The 21,536-nt window shown below is 40.6% G+C and overlaps 1 protein-coding gene and 1 non-coding gene across 4 annotated transcripts; both read right to left on the reverse strand.

The window, feature by feature from the left end:
• Window positions 1–709: 709 nt before the first annotated feature.
• Window positions 710–19,750, reverse strand: CWF19L1 (CWF19 like cell cycle control factor 1). 3 transcript variants are annotated; one of them, XM_016219985.2, is made up of 14 exons: window positions 19,644–19,750; window positions 17,357–17,441; window positions 16,971–17,049; window positions 16,365–16,466; window positions 13,957–14,171; window positions 11,901–12,019; window positions 10,776–10,860; window positions 9,293–9,433; window positions 8,408–8,519; window positions 7,595–7,674; window positions 4,771–4,980; window positions 3,844–3,963; window positions 3,416–3,513; window positions 710–1,135 (listed from the first exon to the last, which is right to left on the reverse strand). In XM_016219985.2, the coding sequence occupies exons 1-14, from the start codon at window positions 19,664–19,666 to the stop codon at window positions 991–993; spliced, it is 1,614 nt and encodes a 537-aa protein (XP_016075471.1). In that variant the 5' UTR covers window positions 19,667–19,750; the 3' UTR covers window positions 710–990. The 3 variants fall into 3 exon arrangements, with proteins under 3 accessions (XP_016075471.1, XP_087680631.1, XP_016075472.1); XM_087824505.1 differs by lacking the exon at window positions 19,644–19,750 and adding an exon at window positions 18,597–18,907 and having other exon boundaries at window positions 13,957–16,466; window positions 16,971–17,033; XM_016219986.2 differs by lacking the exons at window positions 13,957–14,171; window positions 16,365–16,466; window positions 16,971–17,049; window positions 17,357–17,441; window positions 19,644–19,750 and having other exon boundaries at window positions 9,293–9,416; window positions 11,901–13,943.
• Window positions 4,156–4,304, reverse strand: LOC148091562 (small nucleolar RNA SNORA12). The gene has a single exon (XR_015715671.1). It is a non-coding gene; the product is annotated as a small nucleolar RNA SNORA12 (small nucleolar RNA).
• Window positions 19,751–21,536: the final 1,786 nt, after the last annotated feature.

Genomic DNA, 21,536 nt, shown 5'->3' on the forward strand with positions numbered 1-21,536 from the left:
AAAATGGAGGTAATAGTACCTACCACATAGATATTTTGTGAGGATTAAGTGAAATAGTGTCTGGCCATTAAGTGCCCAATATATAGAAGCAATTATTTTCTTTTGGCTTTCAAGATATGGCATTCTCCTGTATTCTCTCTGTGCTTCTTCTCCATATACTTGTTGGATCACTCTGTTTCCGAGGTAGTCATCTTCAGCTTAGGACTGTATTCACCCTATCTTGTTTTCATCCATTCTCGTAATTTCATCTGTGGCCAATACCCTGATGATCCCCAAAGCCCTATCACCAATCCCAGATCTCCATGAGTTTATAACTATCCAACAGCACACTAAACTCAACATATCTAAAGCAGAACTCATTTTCTTTTCTTAAATCTGCCCCTTCTCTTCCCAATTAGACTGTAAACTCTGGGACAACAGAGACCATGTTAGGACATAGCTATACTCCTGGAGCCTAGAAAAATACCTGGCACATAGGAGGTAAGTATTTGCTGAAAGACTGAATGAGCTTTTTTGCATCAATAAGATGAATGCTATAAGAAGAATGGCAAAGGCCCTGGGTCCATTCTCCATCCTAGGTTGCTCAGGGAGAAACCACCTGTGAGATCTGGGGATAACAGCCGGGCCTAAAGCCCTGGTTCCTCCTATCATATACCACTTCATTTCAATGGTTATAGATAACATAAAGATAAGGCACCTCCCAAGCATGGAAAAGTATCTGGATTTTATTTGATAATTTAAATTTTTTGGAAGTGTTGATAAACAAAAGCTGTACTTGGAGCTGGATGACAAACATGCTTTAACATAGGATTTTCATCCTACAATGTGACTTTTTCCAAAAAGATTCAATCTTAGGCCTCTTGCTGCAGACAGGTTCCATGGGAATGTACCAAAAAGAGGCAGGGAAACAGTCCCCATGGGAGACTAGTTTCTTTAAAAAACAGGCTGTTACTACATCCTGTGAAGTTCATAAAGTGCCTTTCCCTTTGCTTAGTCGTCCAGAGTGAAGTCAAAGGGCTCAAAGTCTTTCCTGAAGCGGCGAGCCAGAGTCTCCTCCTCTTCCTTGCTGATCTGACACTGCCTCCAGTCAGACTTGTCAGGAATATTAAGGATGGCTTCACTTGCCAGGACCTCCCTGCAGAAAAAGCACAAAGAAGTAAAAATAGAATCAGTTTGAAACTCCCTCCTCCATTCCTCTCCAACCAGAGTGCTCTCCTCAACATCACCCAAAGACGACCTACAAATTCCTCTGACTTTACTCACACCATTTCCTCATGCCCTGAGTGCCACCTCTGCTATTCTATCAAAATCATATCCATTTTAAGTGACCAGCTCAGGTCCTACCTCTTTCTTAACCGCTCAAATCCCATTTACTTCTCTGAACTTGGAACTACATTTATTGGTACTTAGCAAAGCCACATGGCACAGGAGAATTGAGGGCAGGCCTGGTGCCAGAAATATCAGAGAGAGTTCCATTCTTAGCTCTGCCACTTGCTGTCTATGACTTGAACAGATGATTTCATCTGAGTCTTGATTTTCTCAACTATGAAATGCAAAATAAGGGGTTTGTGAGGTATGGAGGTAACATAATAAAAGCACCAAACCCCTTAAACTCTAGCTTTGTCATCCCAATTAGACCAGGAGTTTGCTAAGGGCATGGTGCAAAGTCAGGCACCTAGTACCATAACCCACTCTTTCTGCCTCTCCTTTTAGAGGATTCAAGCCTACACAGGCACAAAAACATGGGCTCAATATAAAAACAACTTATCTTGGCTCTTAGAATTAAAAAATAACTACATACAGACACATATACAAGCTAGCTTTTAATTGCCACTGCTTTATATTTATTTTTACTTATTTTGCTATATTAGAAATAACTCTATTTGTGTATCTATATGTTCATTTTGCACTCTGAAGCTACAATAAATAGAAGAGTTCAAAACAAATCACAAGTCTTCTAAATGTCAAAGGACCTGAGTGTAATTTCTAGCTGCCTTGAACCTACTTCTTCACCTGTAAAATGAAGATGGAATCACCTTTATTGTACAACAGGGAGAAAAAGTGTCTTTTCATGTATTTTGCTAACTATAAAATGCTATATAACTGTAAGTTAGCATTTTGAAAAATACTCAAAATGTTGAAAATACAACTATCATGAGCATAAAAGCAGAGAATCTCTCTCTTGTAGGCTTATGTACCTGTGTGTATCTGCCATCATGTGCCTATGTCATCAGTGTCCACATGTGCATCTGCTGCTGAGGCAACAGCAAAAAGATAATGTCCAATGTTTGAAGCTTTTAACATACTTGGTCATTTGTCAATTATCTTTTTGAAAATATAGACAACTACATTTACTGGACTTATCCAATGGTGGAAATCTCTTGGAGGCTTTCCAAATTAGACCAAGAAGGGCTCAAGGTTGACTCAAAGCTGTTCCAACCACGGAAGAAAAACAGCTCCAATTCACAGGCACCAGCGGCAGATAATCTGTTCTCCCCATTTCCCACTCCCCTCAAGAACCTCTCTCTTCTGGTCAGCAAATTCCTGTGTTTAGTCTTTGCCTAATTCATACCACTCCCTGTGCAGTTTTGCAGTCACATTCTCTGCCTGATAGGAGGAGAAGAAAATTAAGCCTCATCCAAACCTTCAGGATACTATGGAATAATGAGGTTGAGACCTCACATTCTGTGGTCCAACTGGCCTGGATTTGAACCTACCACTGTGTGGCCATGGACAAGCTAACCATTCTACAGCCATGCTGTCCACTATAGGAGCCAGGACTCAAATACAGACATTTAAATTTTAATCACAATTAATTTAAATTAAAATTCAGTTCCTTACCACATTAGCCACATTTCAAGTGCTCAGTGGTTATTTGTGGCTAGTGATTACTGCATAGGACAGTGCGGACTTATAGAGCATTTCCATTACTATAGAGAGTTCTATTGGGTACTGCTCTAAAGCCTCACTTTCTGTACTGGTAAACTGAGGTGCCAGTACCTACCTTACAGAGTTGGAAAGATTAAATGAGGCAATGCACGTAAAGTTCTTGGCACAGTGCCTGATGAAGATTAATGGTTCAATTAATGGTAGTACTTTATTCCAAGGCTAGAATTCTGACAGTCCAATGTTTGCTGTCTAAATCTCTCTCTTGCTCAACCTCAACCCTTTCACATGTTAGATATGAGCTCTCCCTTCTCTGAATTTCTAAAATACACTGTTCCTCAAAACTTTGTTATGGTACTTTTCACATTACTGTCATGTGTGTAAATATTTGACTTGCCCTAAGACTACTCCTTCCTTTGGTCAAGAACTCTTTCTTATTTGGCTTTTTATTTAACTGTCCAAGCAGCCCACTACTTTGTTCAGAGTAGGTCTAGTAAAAATACATTTAAAACAAGAAAGCTATACAAACCTTCCAAACTGCAAAGGAAAATTCTTTTTAATTCTGTGGAAAAGCTTCTCTCCTGTGTCAAGTTCAACATAAAAATATGCTGCTCCTGGCTGTGCAATCTAAAGTAAACAGAGTTGCATGAGGACATAGAATAGTGCTTTAAAAATCTAAAATCCCGGCCCAAAAAGACAAACTGGCAGATACTAAAGACCCTCCCAGTGGCACCCATCTTTCTAAGTTCCTGCCTTAGGAAGTTTCTCATTTCTTGCTCTTCCCAGGAAAGTACTGAGGCATTGCCATCTTTGTCTCATCTAATCAATACTCCAGGCTCCTGTTGCAAGCTGTCATCTATTTAACATTTTTGGAACTCCTTGACAGTACCTCAGGCTCAACGTGTCAGAAACCAGGTTTTTACTTCTCCCTGAACATCACCTTGCCCTTCTGTTTACCTGCTTGATGTCAGAGTGCTCTGGGATTTCCAACAGCTCTATCTGTTGCTCCTGTGCCTGGGTAATGAAGGCGTCTTTAATGTCATCAGTAGCACAGCGGCTGAGTGGCACAGGAATGACCTGGGGTGGGGGTAGGGGAGATAGGAAAAATTCTTCATGTAGGTCCGAGAGAGGTCATGCCTCCTGCAGTTCCTGAGAAATAGCAAATCCATCACAGGGGTGGAAAAACACCCCTCAGCAGAGATTCTCCTCAGGCCAGGCAGGTCCATGTCAGCCTGTCTGTAAGGACTTAAACTTATGAGATAGCCTGCCAGATGTGGGAGCCAATCTCTGATGTGGAAAAGGCTAGAGAGAGCTTTTTTTTGTCATCAGGCCTTTCCCAGCTCCTATATAATATATGTGGCAGAGTCAGGCCCATTTGAAAACTTAACAAATGTGCCAAAAAGAAAACCACCACAACTACAAACAAATTATCCATAATAATCTCCAAACGACTAAGCTGCTAGCCCAACAGGCTCTGAGACTATTTCCTACCTCTGAGCGGTCACTCGTGCTGGGCTTCACACAAATACCCAATCTCTTCCAAGCTCTACCTATCCAGGCCCAAATCTTTCTTGTAACCTTCTTCAACTACCCATTCCTTTCCTAAACAAGGCACTTACCGTCTGTGCAGTTCACTTATACTGACCATGCACTTCCCTGTGAACTCTCTGGAGTTACCACCAGAGACTCTTTAACCTTTTAAATGAATATTATTTAAGTATTAATATGAAAATTCAGGTTAAAATTTTTAAATATAAAATAGTTTTAAATTGGAATCAAATATTTAAATATTAATCAAATTATTAAAATTAACATCATTTAAATATTTATCAATATCTAGGTCCCCACAGGGCCCTTCCAAGTTCTTGGTCAGAGGTTACCTACCTGTAGCTGGAGGTGATGGCTCTTATAATTTCTCTCAAACAGAATACACCGTTTCCCTCGACTCTTAAAGAACCTCCTCAGTGTAGCCTTATACTTCTCCACCTCTTCCACCACCTCTGCTGAAAGCTCCACCACTGACTGGTAGTGTCCAATGGGCAGGATAAGGACATGGTCATCAGATAAGCCTCCTTTGGCCAGGGCAAGGTAGCACTGAAGATGAAGCACACAGCAGCGATACATCAATACTGCATGTATGTCTTCAGGGAGAAAAGCCTATTCAAAGAGTGAGCCTGGAGGATGTGGAAAGAGAGCTCACGAGGCTATTAACAGAAATTCTCCAATTTTTAAAAACCTAACTTTAGAGATTACAACAATGTTCTCAAGTACCTGCTGAAGAATGAGATTAGACGCAACAAATTTCTCTGCAAGTATCAAATGTATTGGGAGCAAATGAGCAGCACACAAACAGGCTTTTGGTTTTAAACACGCCAGAGCCAAAAGGGACCAGAACAACAAGCAGTTGGTTTTTCTTCCCAGGCTCCAAACTTAAAAACAATTTTTCAGTTACTATCACCTTCAGCCACAGAAAGATACCACTTCTGATTTCAAAATGACCACTCTCCCTAGAGTAACATCCATCCCACACCAAATACACTCCCAGGCTAACAAAAAGGGCTAAGGTGACATGAAGCATCCAATGTCCCTACAGCCTTAAGCTGCTGACTAACCTCTACAAAATGAAGGCAAACATATGACCTAATAGGTGGGATGGAAGAATGAGAAACTTCAAACTGAAGTGTATCCAAAAAGGTGGAAAACTATGGTTCCAACAATGGCAGCTTTTTAAAAAAGCAACTAAAAATACTTGTCAAAACCAAAACATGGCCCTGGCCAGTGTTGCTCAGTGGTTAGAGCATCGGCCCAGCACCAAAGGGTAGTTGCTGGTTTGATTCTGGGTCAAAGGCACGTACCTGGGTTGCGGGTTTGCTCCCCACCCTTGGTTGGGGCACCTGTGGGAGGCAACCAGTCAATGTGTCTCTCTCTCATCGATGTTTCTCTCCCTCCTTCTCTCTCCCCCTCCTTTCCTCCTTCCCTCCCTTACACTCTCTCTGAAAAGCAGTAGAAAAATATCCTCAGGTGAGGATTAAAAAAACAAACAACATGTAAGGCTGCTCTACACTCAGACATTCTTTGAAGGAAAAAACACTGAGTAGAGAAAAGCCAATGCATACCAGTGCAGGCAAATGAAGGTACTAGAGCTTTAGAAAGAACAATCCAAAGTATACCTTTAGTATGGTGGATTCAGTTACGGCTGAAGGAAGGAGTCATTTATTTTTCATTTACACTGAGAAAGTCCAATAGAATGGCAACGCAGGTGGCAGAAACCAACTAAAGCATGATCATCCTTGATCTACTTAGTACAGAGGAGTGAACATATCTACAAAGTTAATTTTCCAGATGACTACAGTTCATCAAAACCTCATAAGCACTAATGCATTTTCTTTTTATAACAACTGTTTTTGATTGTTTCTTTTTAAAGCTTACTCCAGAAGCTTGAGTCTTCTAGACCTCTCGTTATGTCAAAGGGCCACTGCTATAAATAGCAGTTTTTATACTCTGATGTGCATTGAGGCTACTGAAGCTTTCTAGTCTAGACTAACTAGCAAACCCCAATGCAGTACTTTCCAATTCTTGTGAATAGTTTCACACTTGCCCACTCTCCTTCCCCCCTTTCAAACTCTTACCTTCTAATCTATTCTATACTTGATTATCTCTAATTGTACCTCAAATGTATAAACAGGACCTGAATGAATGCTTCCCCCATAGTAAAATATATAGACTTTGAAGGAGTTATTTTGGACTCTTAGCAGCCTTCTCCTCCTTTGACCAATTTGTGGCCATGGGCCATTAGCATAGTTTTATGTACATCCCTTGAGGAAGGCATGGCAAAGACAGAGAAAGCCAGAGGGGAAAAGTAATGAAAGCAGATCAAGAGGAATAGATGTAGAGAGGGGACTCCAAACCTTTTGTCAAACAAAGGTCGCCAGAGGTTCCAGAAGGTTTCTACCAGACCAAGGACAGCTAGGTAAGTGTAGATTACTAGGTAGGTGCTAAAATCCTCATGTGGCCTCCTACCTGGGGTGCTAAGCTGAGCCACAATCAAGACCTAGGATGCTCCTTGCCCCTCTAATTTCAGGTCCAAATGAGAAAAACAACAGGTTCCCTTGATTATCCCCTAAGTTCATTCCCTGGGTAATAGAAAGGTGACTTGAAAGGATAGGACATTTCTTCATGAGGCCTAGAGCAGCACTGGGCTAAGTTAGCATTCCAAGTCTCTTTTCCCCAACATGGCATTTTGAACCTAAATGTCCATCTACTGATGAATACATAGACAAAATGTAGTATATATCCATACAATGGGATACTATTTGAAAAGGAATGCCGATAGATGCTACAACATGGATGAGTCTTAAGAGTATTATGCAAGAAGCCAGACACAAAGATCACATATTCTGTGATTCCACTTTTATGAACTGTCCAGAAAAGGTACACCCATGGACACAGAAAGCAGACTAGTGTTCGCCTGGGGCTGAGGGTAGAAATGGGGATTAACTGTAAATGGGCACATGGGATCTTATTGGAGTGATGGACATGTTCTAAAACGGCATTAGGTGATGGTTGCACAACTTGGTAAGCTTACTAAAAACCGCTGGGTTGTACACTTAAAGTGGGCAAATTTCATGATACAGATGTTGATTCAATAAAGTGATACAAAACAAACACGTGTCTCTTTCTCTGTAAAAGCTCCATGAAAGTAACTTACATGTGTGCCAATGTTGACCACCAAATGCTTCTCCACTTCAGGGCTGGCAAGGCAAAACCAGCAGGGTCCTGGAGGCTGAGCTTCACATGGGAGAAAGGCAAATGTTACTACGGTCTAAACACTCCAGCATATAACCACCCTTGTCTGATCTTTATATCCTACAAAGACTGGTATATAGCACTGCCACAATGGGCTGGGCCTGCTGTGCTCACTATGACTCCTACACCATCACCACTATCAATGAAACTAAACCTCTATTAGAAAAATTCTGAATTTGTAACCATTCCACAGGTAGGTGATCCACAAGTGACAACCACATATTGGCTAAAGTAGCATGTGACTGGCAACAGGCTGCAATGAAAGAACACTGAACTGGGTGTCAGGAGCCCCGATTTTAGTCCCCGCTTTGCCACTAGCTAGCCACATGACCCTGGGCAGTAAGATTTCCCAAGGTCAGCTTCTTCATCTTTGAAAAGCGGGGGTGGATAAAAAGGATCTCAATGAAATAGTCTTAACGTCTCTCCCACCATTTTGATTACCCTATTATTTTATGAACCTACATTAGTTTTGTAGGCTCTTTAGCTCACGTTTACAACATGAATGAAAGAAGTTGTTTCCATAATTCTCATAGGAACAGTCTCAGCCTCAAAGTCAGGCCATTTTTGTAAAATTTCATTTTTATTACTGGTCATAATGACTCATTGTATAATTTCCTCTGCCAGAAGAGGCTCTCTTAGCAATGCTGCTTCCCAAACAAGACCTGAAATACCAGTTATTGCTCACACAGGAGATGTCTGGAACTGAGGTACTTACGAGGTTTGCGAGGCTGCTTTGGGTGAGGAGACTTGCTATCTCTGCCTGTAGATGAACGCTTCCTTCCCTGCCTTTCATTTAAATCAAAGAAAAACTGACAAGCTGACTCTTCCTGGAAGGGCCAAAGGTAGAAGAGTAGATGTTAATAAACTAACCTCTAGTCAAGTACCAACCATTCACATACAAAGGAACATTCCTGCCATGTAATGTCTATCTTTTATCCCAGCCTTTTCTGCCTATTCTAAAGAAGGTGTCTGGACTCAGTCATATTCCTCAGCACTTATCCAAGCTGCCACCAAATCCATCTCTTTGGAAAAGCAAGTTAAAATCTAAGTTATAGAGTAATTCTTGTCTAAAACAACAATATGAACTCATCCAAATTCCTTTCCCTTTCCCTCTAAATGCAGTCCTACACTTCACAGCTCAAAGAACTGTAATTGAGATTTTAATTAGAAGAAGGTTGCTCATAAAGAAAAAAAAAAGTCTAAGAAAGCATACTAATTTTCCCCTCATTTTCATTCCTTATTGTAGTGAAGGAGAATATTTAGGAATTTCTTTAGAGTGAATCTTATTTACCTACTAGCACTCATAAAATCACAGATTACATTGCTAAACAGTTGTTGGATCCTTGCCTGAAAAGTTAAGAATAGAGAATCAACTTTAGATATAAAAAAAAAAAAGTGAAACTATGAAACTGTTAAGCTCAAACTACAATTAAAAAAACCACTGACCTTACTTAAAAACTAAGGCTTTCTAAACAGCACCATGATTTCCTAAGGGGGGAAAAATTAGATTCTAGGGATTAAACTTGTCTTACGAATTAAACTATAACACAGGTAAAGGGAAATCCTGCCCAGAAGATGCTACTTCTCAATCAGAACATACCTCAGGGGCAGGAATTTGCTTTCCTGTGGATGCTTCCTTCACGGATTTCCTGTAAGGATTTTCAGTGACATCTGGAGGCTGTTTTACTAGTTCAGCTGCATCCATTCGTTTCATGGGAACAATACTGAAGGCATAAAGATACTTTGGAGAAAAACAACATAGTAACATTAAGGGAAATACTGTTTATCCAAATGTAATCAATCTATTTTATTGCGAAGATTTCCCAGAGGCTTCTGAAACTAAGTAAAATTAAAAGAGCAGCAATTGGCCCATCTGCAGCTCAGAGAATACCTAGTAAATCAAATGCCAATTCAGTGATCTCTGCAGGGGCTAACCAAGGGCTGACAAGTAATGAGCAACAAATCAAAGTCCCCACCCTTACACAAAACAACCATCACTAGAAAGCCCAGAAGGACTTGTTCTATAACCTTTGAAGACAAACTGCTTCTTTCTCTGAGTCCTGTATCTTCGTGTACTTCGTCAACAGAATCATGGCACTGCCATTCTTTTTTCTAATGAAAACTAAATTGGACAACTCAAGTGTTCCCTCTGACATATAATTTCTGCTGTATATACTGATAAATTTTCTTAGTAGCAAAGATGTAAATATTCATAGGAATATCTAGAATCTCAGACTAATTGCACAGTTATTAAGGACTTTAGATATGAATGGATGCTTAACCTCACTACTGATCACAGAAATGCAACTAATTAACAATACAGCATCTTCATCTATCAGAATGGCAAAAACTCTTAATAAAAATTTGACACTACCCTGTGAGAATGTGGATAGAAAATGAACTCATACACTGCTCATAGGGGTGTAAACTGGAGCAAAATTTTGAGACGAGTTTAATAATGCTCCCCAAATTTTAAGATGTGCATATTCTTAGATGGAAGTACGAGTTGCTTAGGGCTGAAGCTAACACATCCCTAAGAGTAAAGCAACAGACTGAAAATACTATGAATGATATTTGGTCTTTAAAAGACAGTAAAAAATTTTAGAAATCTAAACTTGTTAAAAATGCACTGGGCTTAAAAACTTAAGACATTATGGAAAATGCAAAATATATATTCACTTATCTTTTGCATGTACATTGTTTATGGCATGTTATAGTGAAATAATCTCCTAAGGAGGATTTTATTATTTCTGCTAAATAAAGTTGCTAAAAGAAGCAAAGGAAGAGCACCTTCTGAGGGCAAACTCATGAATACCCACAGAGACCACCACATGGACGTGGGAAGAAACATCATTCATTTGAAATTTTGCGTTTGTTCCCCAGGCCTATTTTCCCAAACCCTTCTCTAAAATCTCCTACAAAGGACACAAGAACACCTGACCTTTCATTACCATATCCTTACAGAGGAGTCACTGAGGTGCTGGAGCACTGTGGTTGGGGAGAGGAAAAGACATGAATGCTAAACTGGGAAACATGAGACAGACAATGATTATTAACCTACCCTCAAATACTCAAATCTTTACCTTTTTCTTTTCTGAATTTCCAACATTTGCCAGAGCTATGAACCTGGTGGCATGCTGTGCATTTTCCTGCAGAACGATGTGGTTTCTATAATATATTTGAGAGATTACAGGTTACCAAAAAACTTTACTTTTGATTTACAATGATAAAATATGTAGACTCCATGGGGCCATGAAAAGAGTCGTAGGTCCATCACCACCAGTAATGACGGGAACAAGTTTACTCAAAATTAAATGGAAGCTTTAATAATACACGAAGACATTAAGGAATATCCTGAGAAGTATCCATTAGGTGACGGACATTTGGGTTGTTTCCACTGTTATGAATAATTATGGATAATGCTGTTAAAATCATTTGTGTACAACTTTTGTGTGGACCTATGTTTTCATTTCGCTTGGAACAGGAGTGGAATTGCTGGGTCATATGGTAACTCTCTGTTTACTCTTTTAAGGAAATACCAAACAGTTCTTCAAAGCGTCTGCACCACTTTACATTCCCACCAGCAATGTGTGAGGGTTCCAATTCCAACGCATTACCTTGCCAACACTTATTATTTGCATTTTTGATGGCAGCCATTCTAGTGGGTGTGAAGTGGTATCTCCTTGTGGTTTTGTGAGCATCTTTTTATGTGCCTACTGGCCACTGGTATATGTTCTTCAGAGAAATATGTGTTCAGATCCTTAAAGGTTGAATAGGTTTTGAGTGGCTTGCTCCCATAACCTTTGTTTTTAATGCACCGTTTTAGAGAACAGTATTTTCTGGAATGCACATATGGAGACGTTAACAGAAAAGTCTGTAAGTTATGTCTTACACTGTGGTACTATGGGGAAAAGGAAGGTTATCCTCTTTGCTCAGCTATATTTTTTGAACTTTCAACAACACATATACTACTTTTGTGTAAAAAAAAATTTTTTATACATTATTTTAGGGATGCCCTGGCCAGTGTTGCTCAGTGGTTAGAGCATCAGCCCACACACCAAGTTGAATGATATGAGAGTCACCTGTTTCAGTGCCTGAGTAACTAAAAGGAACCAACATGTTATATGGCTGAAATGAACATAAGAAGTTAACACAAAAGATGCAAGGCAAATTCTTCAAGAATTTAAAAAGAATGAAATGTTACTCACCGATATGGAAGTCTCTCGTAATAGGTCTTTTCCAAAGCAGCAAAATGGTATCTTGGTTTCAGGCCTATGGCAAGACTGGAGACCAAAGCAGAGCCACATTTTTTGGTATCCACTTCTCCCTAGTAAACAGAAACTCAGTCATCCTAACAGACCTAAGAGTAACCAAGAAATGCAAAGAAATAACACCACTTTGAAATGTCTTTGAAATTTGTATGTGGATACAAATGTGGGCAGAATTTGCAAAGTAAATTCCATATGATGGCAGTCAGAGAAATTTCAAACATACAAGAGGAATGGGGCTATTATGAATACAGAAATAGGAATAACTGCCAGAAGCCAGAGGTTTAAAGGTAAGTCAGTCCTCCATACTAATACCCAAAGCAGGGTTTATGAAACCTCTTCAAATCTTTTTTGGAAAGTAAGCTCTATGTCTGAAGCCCACAGACTATGCTTCTATAATTTACTTTGTTGTGTACCTACAGTTCTGACAATGCAGATAGTTTATTAAAGCACAAAACAGAACTTAAAGCTAGCTTTCAGAGCCCCTAGGGCCTATAGAATACTTGGTATGGAATATTCAAGGACTTCATCCCGTAAGCATGCAATCCTTTATTTGCTTCAGTTAAGGAAGGTATGGTTTGTGGAAGAGCACATCATGTCCTTGTTATAAAGTTTACCAAAAGTTAGGCTTGTTCCCAGAACATTCCTAGCTTCCATTAACAACAAATTATGTGACCTCTCATCCATAATGTTAACTATGAACTCTAAGAGAAGATATTAGCTGGAAATCAATTACCAAAATTAATTTTCCAGTAAGTAAAGCAAGAACTCCCCTTTGTTTTTGCCTGTCTCCTTCAGGTTTCTGCTGAAGGGCAGGGAATTGGCCTTGAGGTTGGTTGTGGTATCTTAGGGACTGGTGAACTATCTTTTCTCCCCTATAAATATCTTGTATAGCTATTTATAAACCTGAATCAAAATCTTTTTTTAGCACCCCCAAAATGAAGGAGCCTCTTTCTTCTTTTCCTTTCTTACGGAGTATCACACGCCATCCTCCCATCGTCCGCTTAGCAGGCCTCTGGATCCTTCCTAGCTCTGCTGTATCTTCTCTACGCTGCATCAGCACTACCCCTTGTGGTCTAGGTGAGGAATAACCCTGGATTTATGGAAGGGGAAGAGAGTGTTGTCCTTTTTCCTTTCAACACCCTGCCTAACAATGCCTGGTATCTTTTTGGCCTTCCTGGTCACAGACACATTGTGCTAAAGTCGTCGAGAGTGCTCTACAAGACCCTTTTCTGGACCATCACTGATAACTCTGCATCTATCAACTAATATTTGCCTCTAAATGCATTCTTACATTTCCCTTCACTGAAGTTCAGCTGATGATTTCTGCCCTCACTCACAAACTCTCCAGGTCTTCATAGGCTCATTTCCACCAATATAGTATTTCCCAACCCATGACAGCTGTCACTCATCAACCAGGTGCACACCCTCTTCTAGAATGCTTAAAATATATTAAAATCAAATGCTATGGTGAGCTCCAATGCATCCCAACATTAAAGCTTTCACATTAGAGAAGTACCAAGTTTTCAATATCTCATTTCTTATCTTTATGTCTTCAGATCACTATCTTTGATCCTATAATGATTCCATCTAAAAAATATTTTGATAGCCAAAAAGCTATAATCTGGAATGGGAGGGGAAAAAATACAACTGCAGAACTGCCACCTGCTGTAAATCCTTTCACTGAAAATTAGTGAACCCTCAAAACATACTAAGAGGAAGCTTGAGAGAGGGCACCTGAAGCAACGAACATAATTTAAAGAACCATTCATTTATAATTACGATTTCAGCAATCTCAACTGTGAATCAAGCTTTCATAATATTGACTTTTGCTTTGGTCAGTTAATATAGCTTTAAATATCCTGAAAAAATTCACACAAAAATTTCTACTGAAAGGTACTAAGAGCTGAAATACTTAATATAAACAGCAGGAAAAGCCCAGATTAAGCCAGTGCAATTTGCTTTTAGAAATTCCAACTGAATAAACACTACTCACAGAAGAATTCCCAAAGTTCCCCACATACTTGGGCCAAGGGGATGTGAGCAAGATATCAACACCCTTAAACTGGGATGTCGAACACAGCATTGTTCTCAGGGAAGACACATCCTTGGGACCAAAACTGTAACCTGGGACAGGTTCATTTAAGGACTCTGTCCCACTGAGGTACACAATCTGCAGCCCCGAGCTTCCTGTGAAGACGCCTTTCCGACCTGGGTTCAAAGGAAAATGGAAAAGTTTCAATCAAAACTGCAACATGAAATGTCATTATGGTGATGAATCTCCCCATGCCACGACTCTACCTCCCTGCCTTTCTACATGTCTGAATGAGTGTAAACTCCTAGAGCCCCCTTCTCGCTGCTAGGTCTCAATGTTGGATGGCTACAACAGCATTCCTGTTCAATAAGAGTGCCCTACATGGAGGCTGCTGGAGCCCACTAGCCAGTCTGTTTATCCCAGGTGCTAATGAAAACAGTTGGGAAGCACTGAATAAAATAGGCTTTCTACCTTCTAGAGGAGATTCTACATGGATTAAAAGAAACTGAACACCTGAACATTGGGAGAAGCAATGAAAAAAAAATAACTACAGTTCTGAGGAAGGTATAGTCTAGAATAGATGTAATCTTCATGGGGGCAGCAGCTTCCAATTGAAGGAAAACATTTCAAAAGAACAACTGTTTGGGAAAAATTAGAAACTACCCTCCTAAATTTATTCCTGGCTTGCGTCTTTAAGACCAAATTGTTCCATCAATTTTCACCTTCCTTTCCTCTACTGAATCTCTTCTTCTCAACTGGTTCTTTCCATTCAGGAAATAGAATGTTAAACATACTAATTAACATACATACTAATTGATAAAAGCACATACTAATTAATAAGCATACATACTAAGGAACACACATACTAACTGATAAGGAAACCTCTTGCTCTTCAGTTTAAATTTTTCAAGGGTAGTCTGTACTAAGTGCTTTACTTCTTAATTAGCTCCTTAACCCACTGCAACCTAGTTTCCCTCTCCCACCATTCTCTTAAAGGTCATGAATCACCAATGGTCTCTACTCCTAAAACTACTCTCTTCACTTAGTTTATGAACTAGATAATATCTTTACCTTTCCCAACACTTCTCTAATTACTTTCACCTGTATGCCTATCTTCTACATGAAGATATATGCCCCCCACAAGATACTATCTGCCTGCTTCCCTTCTCATTATATTTCTTACTCAATAAAGTGATCTTCTTCTCAGCTTTGTCATCTTTATGGGACCAGCTCCCCAAAATCTATACTCTTCAACACAAACCTTGTTTATAAACTCTAGAAAGATCACGTCTTACAATAGGTTGGAGTTTTGCCAGCACTTCAAGCTCAGTATCACATGTTCACTATTAAGTTCATTGTTTGCTTCTCCTGCTGGATCTCAAAAGATCTCTTTCACAGAAATAAGTCAAATACCTCAGCTGCTCTTTCCACTCCAGCAGTAAATTTATATGGTAAAATGGCTGCCATAAATATCTACAGCAGTGGTCTTAACCCAAATCTAATAACCACAGTGAGAACTGCCATAAGTCAGGCCCACATAAAGAGCTACAACAAAATGATTTCCAAATGTATATCTCACAATGGTAGTTAAAAACAACAAAAATCTGTCCCTCAATTTTTTGCCTAAAGCAGCCCCAGATGATTGAAACAAGATGAGAATGCTTATAGGAGGGCCATAGTTAGATGCAAAGAATCAAATAAAAGCCAAGATGGACTATGGTGGGCAGGGAAAAGAAGGAAATTTACAACAAAGAAAATCTAGAAGAGAAATGAGAGGCCAAGAAAGAGGAAATGTGAAGAGCAGTGGAGCCATTTTAGGGGGAAAATGAGCTGAATGATCCAAGAGGCTGTAGACTGACAACAGGTGAAAAGAAACAAAAGTGGCCAGACATTGAGAAAACCACTAAAAGATAGTCACAGGGTGGGAGGAAACAACTTTAAGCTGGAACCAGAGAAAGGACAAAGTGAGTGAAAAACCAAGAATCAGCACTAAAAACTTCAGTTTGCAAAAGCCTAGCGAGATCCTGAACTACATACAGCTAGTTAGGAATCTAACAAGTAAGCTGTATGTTATATGGTTAGGCTTTTTTAAAACATAATTTATACCTTAAATACCCTATATTAGTCAAGTAATTTATTGCTCTGTTTGGCTGAAAGAGTATGTATTTGGTTGTGGGAACACAAGGAGATTGGAGGGAAATGGGGCAAACCACAAAGGAAAAAATGCTACAGTCTTAAGTATAGACTCAGACTTTGGGAAAGAACCCCCCTGGTCCCCATTCTCTCAGATAGTAATGGCAGAATCCAGCCACAAATTTCCTGGAAAACTTTATTATGTTCATTACAAACACAAAAAAATAACAACTTACCCAGATAAGTAATGTTTTCAGCTAATTCACACCCATCAGTATCTTGGAAATATTTTACTGTTTCCTGGTTATTGGCACCTAGCACATATGTCTGAATAGGAGCTAGTGAGAGAAACAGACATGACACCATAGAGTTAGCAGATCTGCTTTGGAACTTGAGGGATGCTTCCCCACAGGAAAAATCATCATAGCTGAAGTAGAGTCTGCAATCCTACATGTGCAATGTGATCACCAGTTAGGATACCCTACATCCAGCCTTGTGCCCTGATTGTTAAATAGTATCACTAGGATGGTGAGGTGACATCCTAAAGAGGATGGTCATTATATAATTAGGGAAACATAGTCCCTAAAACGCTTAATAGGAAAGAACACATGTGGTTTCATTTATTCAATTCCTGCCTACTTAGAAGAGAATGATTTTTCTGGAACTAATTCCAACCAAATTCCACATGTGAATATTTAGATGCATATGCATCCTTCCCAGCTCAATGCAGAGCTCAAGGGGAAATTCTTAAAGAACTAACACTTGTGAAAACAACCCAGAAAAAACTGTAGTCTTGAAACTTTATTAGAAATCATTTGTTAAATAAAAAATAATTTCTATACCTTTTTTGATGCCAGTTTTATACTCCTCCCATTCAGCATCTGGAGTGGAGCCAAAGAAATTTCCTACACACAACAGCAGCTAAAATGAGTTTTTTAAACAGATATATGAGATTTTTTTATATCAAATGGCACATAATAGTAACATTATTCAGCTTATTATCCAAGTAATGGTCTCAAACCAGGTTTTTTCCTTAATCAATCTGCAGAATTTCAATACATAATTCTTTAGTAATAATTGTATAAATTACTATGTTTCGTCTCACTGTCAAATTCAAGTTGGGGATGGGGAAGAGGGGGTCCAGGGGAGTATGCAAGAAATGAATAAAGGAGCCCAAACTTTAGTATGTTGAGAGTAAAATAAAATTCTGAGAAAGGAAATATCTTACGTCAAAGTTTCCACTTTTCTTCTGAACTGCTCGAACTCTATTGAATAAAACATCAAACTTCCCTTCAACATCTCCACAAGCCAAGCTGCAAACAAGAGGTAAGCATTAAGGCAATTCAGGAAACATGAACAGGCCTCCCTGCCAGGTCTTCCTGGATCACGCAGATATGTGGTCCAGTGTCCCTGAGGCTACCTGAGAAGTTCAGTGCACGTGAACTATTACTGACCACTGGGCAACTTCACCTGAAAGTCTCACCATATCTAAAATTTATCATTTCCTCCAAAATTGAATCATCTTCTTCTCCTCACTTCCCAAATTTTGTGGATGGGCCTATCACCAACCTAATCATGGAGAGTCAAAAATCTCCCCTCCAGTAACTCAGTCCCATCGACCCCTTCCCCCAAACACATCACACATCCATTCTGTCTTCCTCATGTCCACTGTCATCATCTTAGTACAGGCTTCAGCATCCATTCAGAATGATGGGTGTCAAACAAAGATGGCGAAGAGAGAAACAGACAGGGAATACAAATTCTGAAGACCTGGACAAAAACTGGAGTAGGATGGGAAATGAGGGAGGAGGAGGAATAGAGGACAGCTGCAAGGCTGAGTCCTGTGACATGGCAAGGGCAGCAGCAGTACAGTGAACCTGGTGCTGGACACAAAGTGGAGAATACACTTACATTTCCTCTAATGCCTTCTCTTCCTCCTATCGTCCGACATAAAGCCAACAGTTTAATGTTCTTTCCTCAAAAACATTAAGAGAACTCCACTGCGTGCAGAACCACAGCCTTCCACAAGTCCCTGATCTTTCTTCCCAGTGACTTCTCCAAGTTTCCCTAACAGAAATCTTCCCTTCTGTCAATCTGATCCCTCTTTGCCTCTGCTATCCCCTGGGGTAGTTACTTCTCTTAATAGTCCCATCCCACCAATCCTGAGTCTAAGTTTTCCCCATGCTTCAAACCCTGGCACATTTCTAAGTCTTCCTGACCGGGTCAGAAAGTCACTCTCTCAACTTCAGAAACCCATACAGCATTTCAGAGCAAGCTCGCTAATAACCTAGTAAGCATTTTAACCTTCTCAGCACCACCTCTTCTAGGAAGCTTTCCAGTCCCTATCAGTCACCAATTCCTGGTGCTCCACAGGATCCTACACTTCCTCTATCACAGCAGTAGTCACATGGAATTATAATTATTTCTGGGAGAGCCATGGTTCAGTTTGTACATCACTGAACACCTACCTCAAAATTCACCATCTCCTCATCTGGGCCCTTTTCCAGTGTTTCCTATCCAATTGAAAAAAGAAAAAATCTAGGATCTCAGCAGTGCAGACTCCGTACTCACAATCAAATCATCTCCAAGCCCTGTTCATTTCATCTCCTTCATAAACTATGAATCTTCTGCCATCAGTCTAATCCTAGCTGCTGTTCTCTAATTTGGCTCTAATTTTTTCTCCACATAGCAGCCAGAGTCACTTTCCGAAATGAAAATTTGATCATGACAAGTTGTTCTTAAACATTTCAATGGCTTTTTTTTTTTTTTTTAGGATAAAAACAAAAATATTAAGCCTCAATCCTCACTCCCCGTATCCCTCACATAAAGCCAAGTACTCCCATTATACACCCTCCCAGAACTGTGAACCTTTTTTGCCTGACGTTCATCACTCCCGCAATTGTACACGCATCCGGATTCTTTGAATACTGCCTGTTTCTCTTCACTATGAGCTCCGTCAAGGCAGTATCTCCACCTGTGCAGCGCCTGGCACAGCGCAACTGTTCAACACATATTTGTTGGCTGGATGGATGAACGGAAGTCCTCTCCAAGGTCCCAGGGGCGCTCCCCCCACCTCCCCCCAAAGCGCGCCGGGGCAGAGGCCCCACCCATCCACTCAGTCCGCCGGGGCCCAGGCCCTTCAACCAGCCCCATGCCTAGAAATCCTGGTTAAATAAATGGAGTGCGGGAGGAAAGAAGGGGAAGTGATGTGTCCAAAGCCGGCAGCCTGGCTGGGAAGAGGCCTAACTCTGGGAGCCTCCGCTTCTCTCCGCCAGTGTCGCCGACAGCTCCGCCGGGAGCGAAAACGGCCGAGGAGCGAGACCGGCGCGGCCGGGCAAAGACGCGACCGGAGCCCCGGCGCCGCGGCCGCTTCCCCCGCCCCCCCCCCCGCGCGTTCCTCCCGCCTTCGCATCTCCAGAGAACAACCCGCGGGTGGCCACACGCACGTGCGCGGGCACGCGGGGACATGCACACACGCGCGCGCACACACACGCTTCCGATTCAGGGTCACTCACAGGCGCAGCGGTTTCTCAGCCATCTGTCCCAAGCGCCGGAGTTGAGACCACCACGGAAAATTAGGACGCAGCACCCACGCTCCTCCGAAAACTGCGGCGGCAGCGCCGCGAGACGTCAGCGCGTCCCAGCCAATGAGGCTCAGGGATCTACGGACAGCGCCGAGGGACAGAAGCCCTCCTCCCGCAGGGGGCTTCTCCTCCAGGAGGCATTAAGGGAGTAAAAAAGGAAAATGCGAAAAGGAATCCCAGTATGATATTTTATTTCAGGGCAGTTGAAGCGATTGAGCTGCTAGAAAGTTCCCAGCACGGTGTTGGACCCTAGCCTAGCCTAGCCTGACCATACCACGCTAGTGAGCAAGACGCTCCCTCCACACACGCTTTTCACAGGTTTTGAACCTATAGAAAAATTAAAATAATAGCCATCGCCTTCAAGGTGCACAGTTACAGAAAGTAAATTGCAGACATCAAGAATACCTCTGCGTGTATTTCACAAGAAAAAGGACCACCCTCCTATAGACCATAACGCCATTAACACACCTAAGAAAACATTAATTCCATACTATCATCTAACACATCCATATTTTAGAGTTCTCCGTTTGCCCCCCCCCCCAGCCAAGTTTATTTTATAGCTTTGTTTTCATTCGGAATCCAAGTTTCACACTTGCGTTCCATTCTAGCTCTAGTCTCTTTTAATCTACAATACCCACCTACTTTTTTGGTTTTGTTTTTCATGACACTGACTTTTTGGAGAGTTCAGGCCACTTGGTAGGAGATAACAATGTTTAAAGAAATGGAAACAAAGGCCAGAGTTCCTGACAACTGAGGGGCACGGGAAACTCACCAAGGGCAGCCAAGCAATTCAAAATTAACTACATCTTATAAGTTTAAGGAAAAACAGCAAAGTTCTGGTTTTCCTCACAACTTCTGCAATGCTTTTTTGGGCAGTATCAAGTTCCCTGCCTCATAAATATTGATCCCCCTGCTTTGCTGGCAAACTAAGCACGTATTTTTCCACTTTGGGGTAATACAGCACAGCTCAGGAGTGGAGACCAAGCCTGCATCTTGAAGAAGAGTAGAAGTTTGCCACACAGGGACGGGTAATAATTTCAGGAAAAGGAAACAACAGTAAGAAATGAAAACTCATCTGTGAAATTCTGTATTACCTTCAAAACTTTTCTGCAAATCTAAAACTATGCTAAAATAGAAAGTTTATGAAAAGAAAGTCATCCACAAGAATTTAGATCAAGATAATTAAGCACAATGTGTCAGAGTAACAAAAAATATAATTGAAAAAAGGAAAAAAAACAAGAGCCTTGCATGCATGCCAAGTCTGGCTTTAGAATACACATTCTTTTCTCCAGTGCACATGGAACATTCTCCAGGATAGTTCATATGTTAGGCCACAAAACAAATCTCAACAAATGCAAGAAGACAGAAATTACATTGCCCTGGCTGGTGTGGCTTAGTTGGTTAAGCATCAGCCCGGGAACCGAGAGGTCGATGGTTCAATTCTGGGTCAGGGCACATGCCCGGGTTGTGGGGTTGATCCCTGATGGGGTGTGTGCCAGAGGCAACAGATCACGTCAATGTATCTTTCTCCCCCTCTCCATTCCTTTCTCTCTAAAATCAGTATTTTAAAAAATAATAATTTAAAAAATAAAAAATATTTCAAAGGAGATCTTTTAAAAAAAATTCTATCAAGTATCTTTTGCAACCACAATGGTGTGAAACTAGAATTCAATTAACAGGAGGACTAGAAAACTTATGAATATGTGGAAATTAAACAACACACTCCTGAACCGATCAACCAAAAAACAAATCAAAAGGAAAATTTAAAAAAATATCGAGACAAATGAAAATGGAAACACAACATACAAAAACTTATGGATGTAG

The sequence above is a fragment of the Miniopterus natalensis genome, chromosome 14 (assembly GCF_054644295.1).
Source record: "Miniopterus natalensis isolate mMinNat1 chromosome 14, mMinNat1.hap1, whole genome shotgun sequence".
Lineage (NCBI taxonomy): Eukaryota > Metazoa > Chordata > Mammalia > Chiroptera > Miniopteridae > Miniopterus > Miniopterus natalensis.

Bases quoted from the DNA above. Each gene is read 5' to 3' on its own strand.
- CWF19L1 (XM_016219985.2), bottom strand. From the start codon at position 19,666: ATGGCTGAGAAACCGCTGCGCCT. The intron at 10,861-11,900 runs GTGAGTAACATT...AATATATTATAG, and splicing joins TACGAGAGACTTCCATATCG to AAACCACATCGTTCTGCAGG. The intron at 4,981-7,594 runs GTAAGTTACTTT...CTTCATCTTCAG, and splicing joins TGGTCAACATTGGCACACAT to TGCTACCTTGCCCTGGCCAA.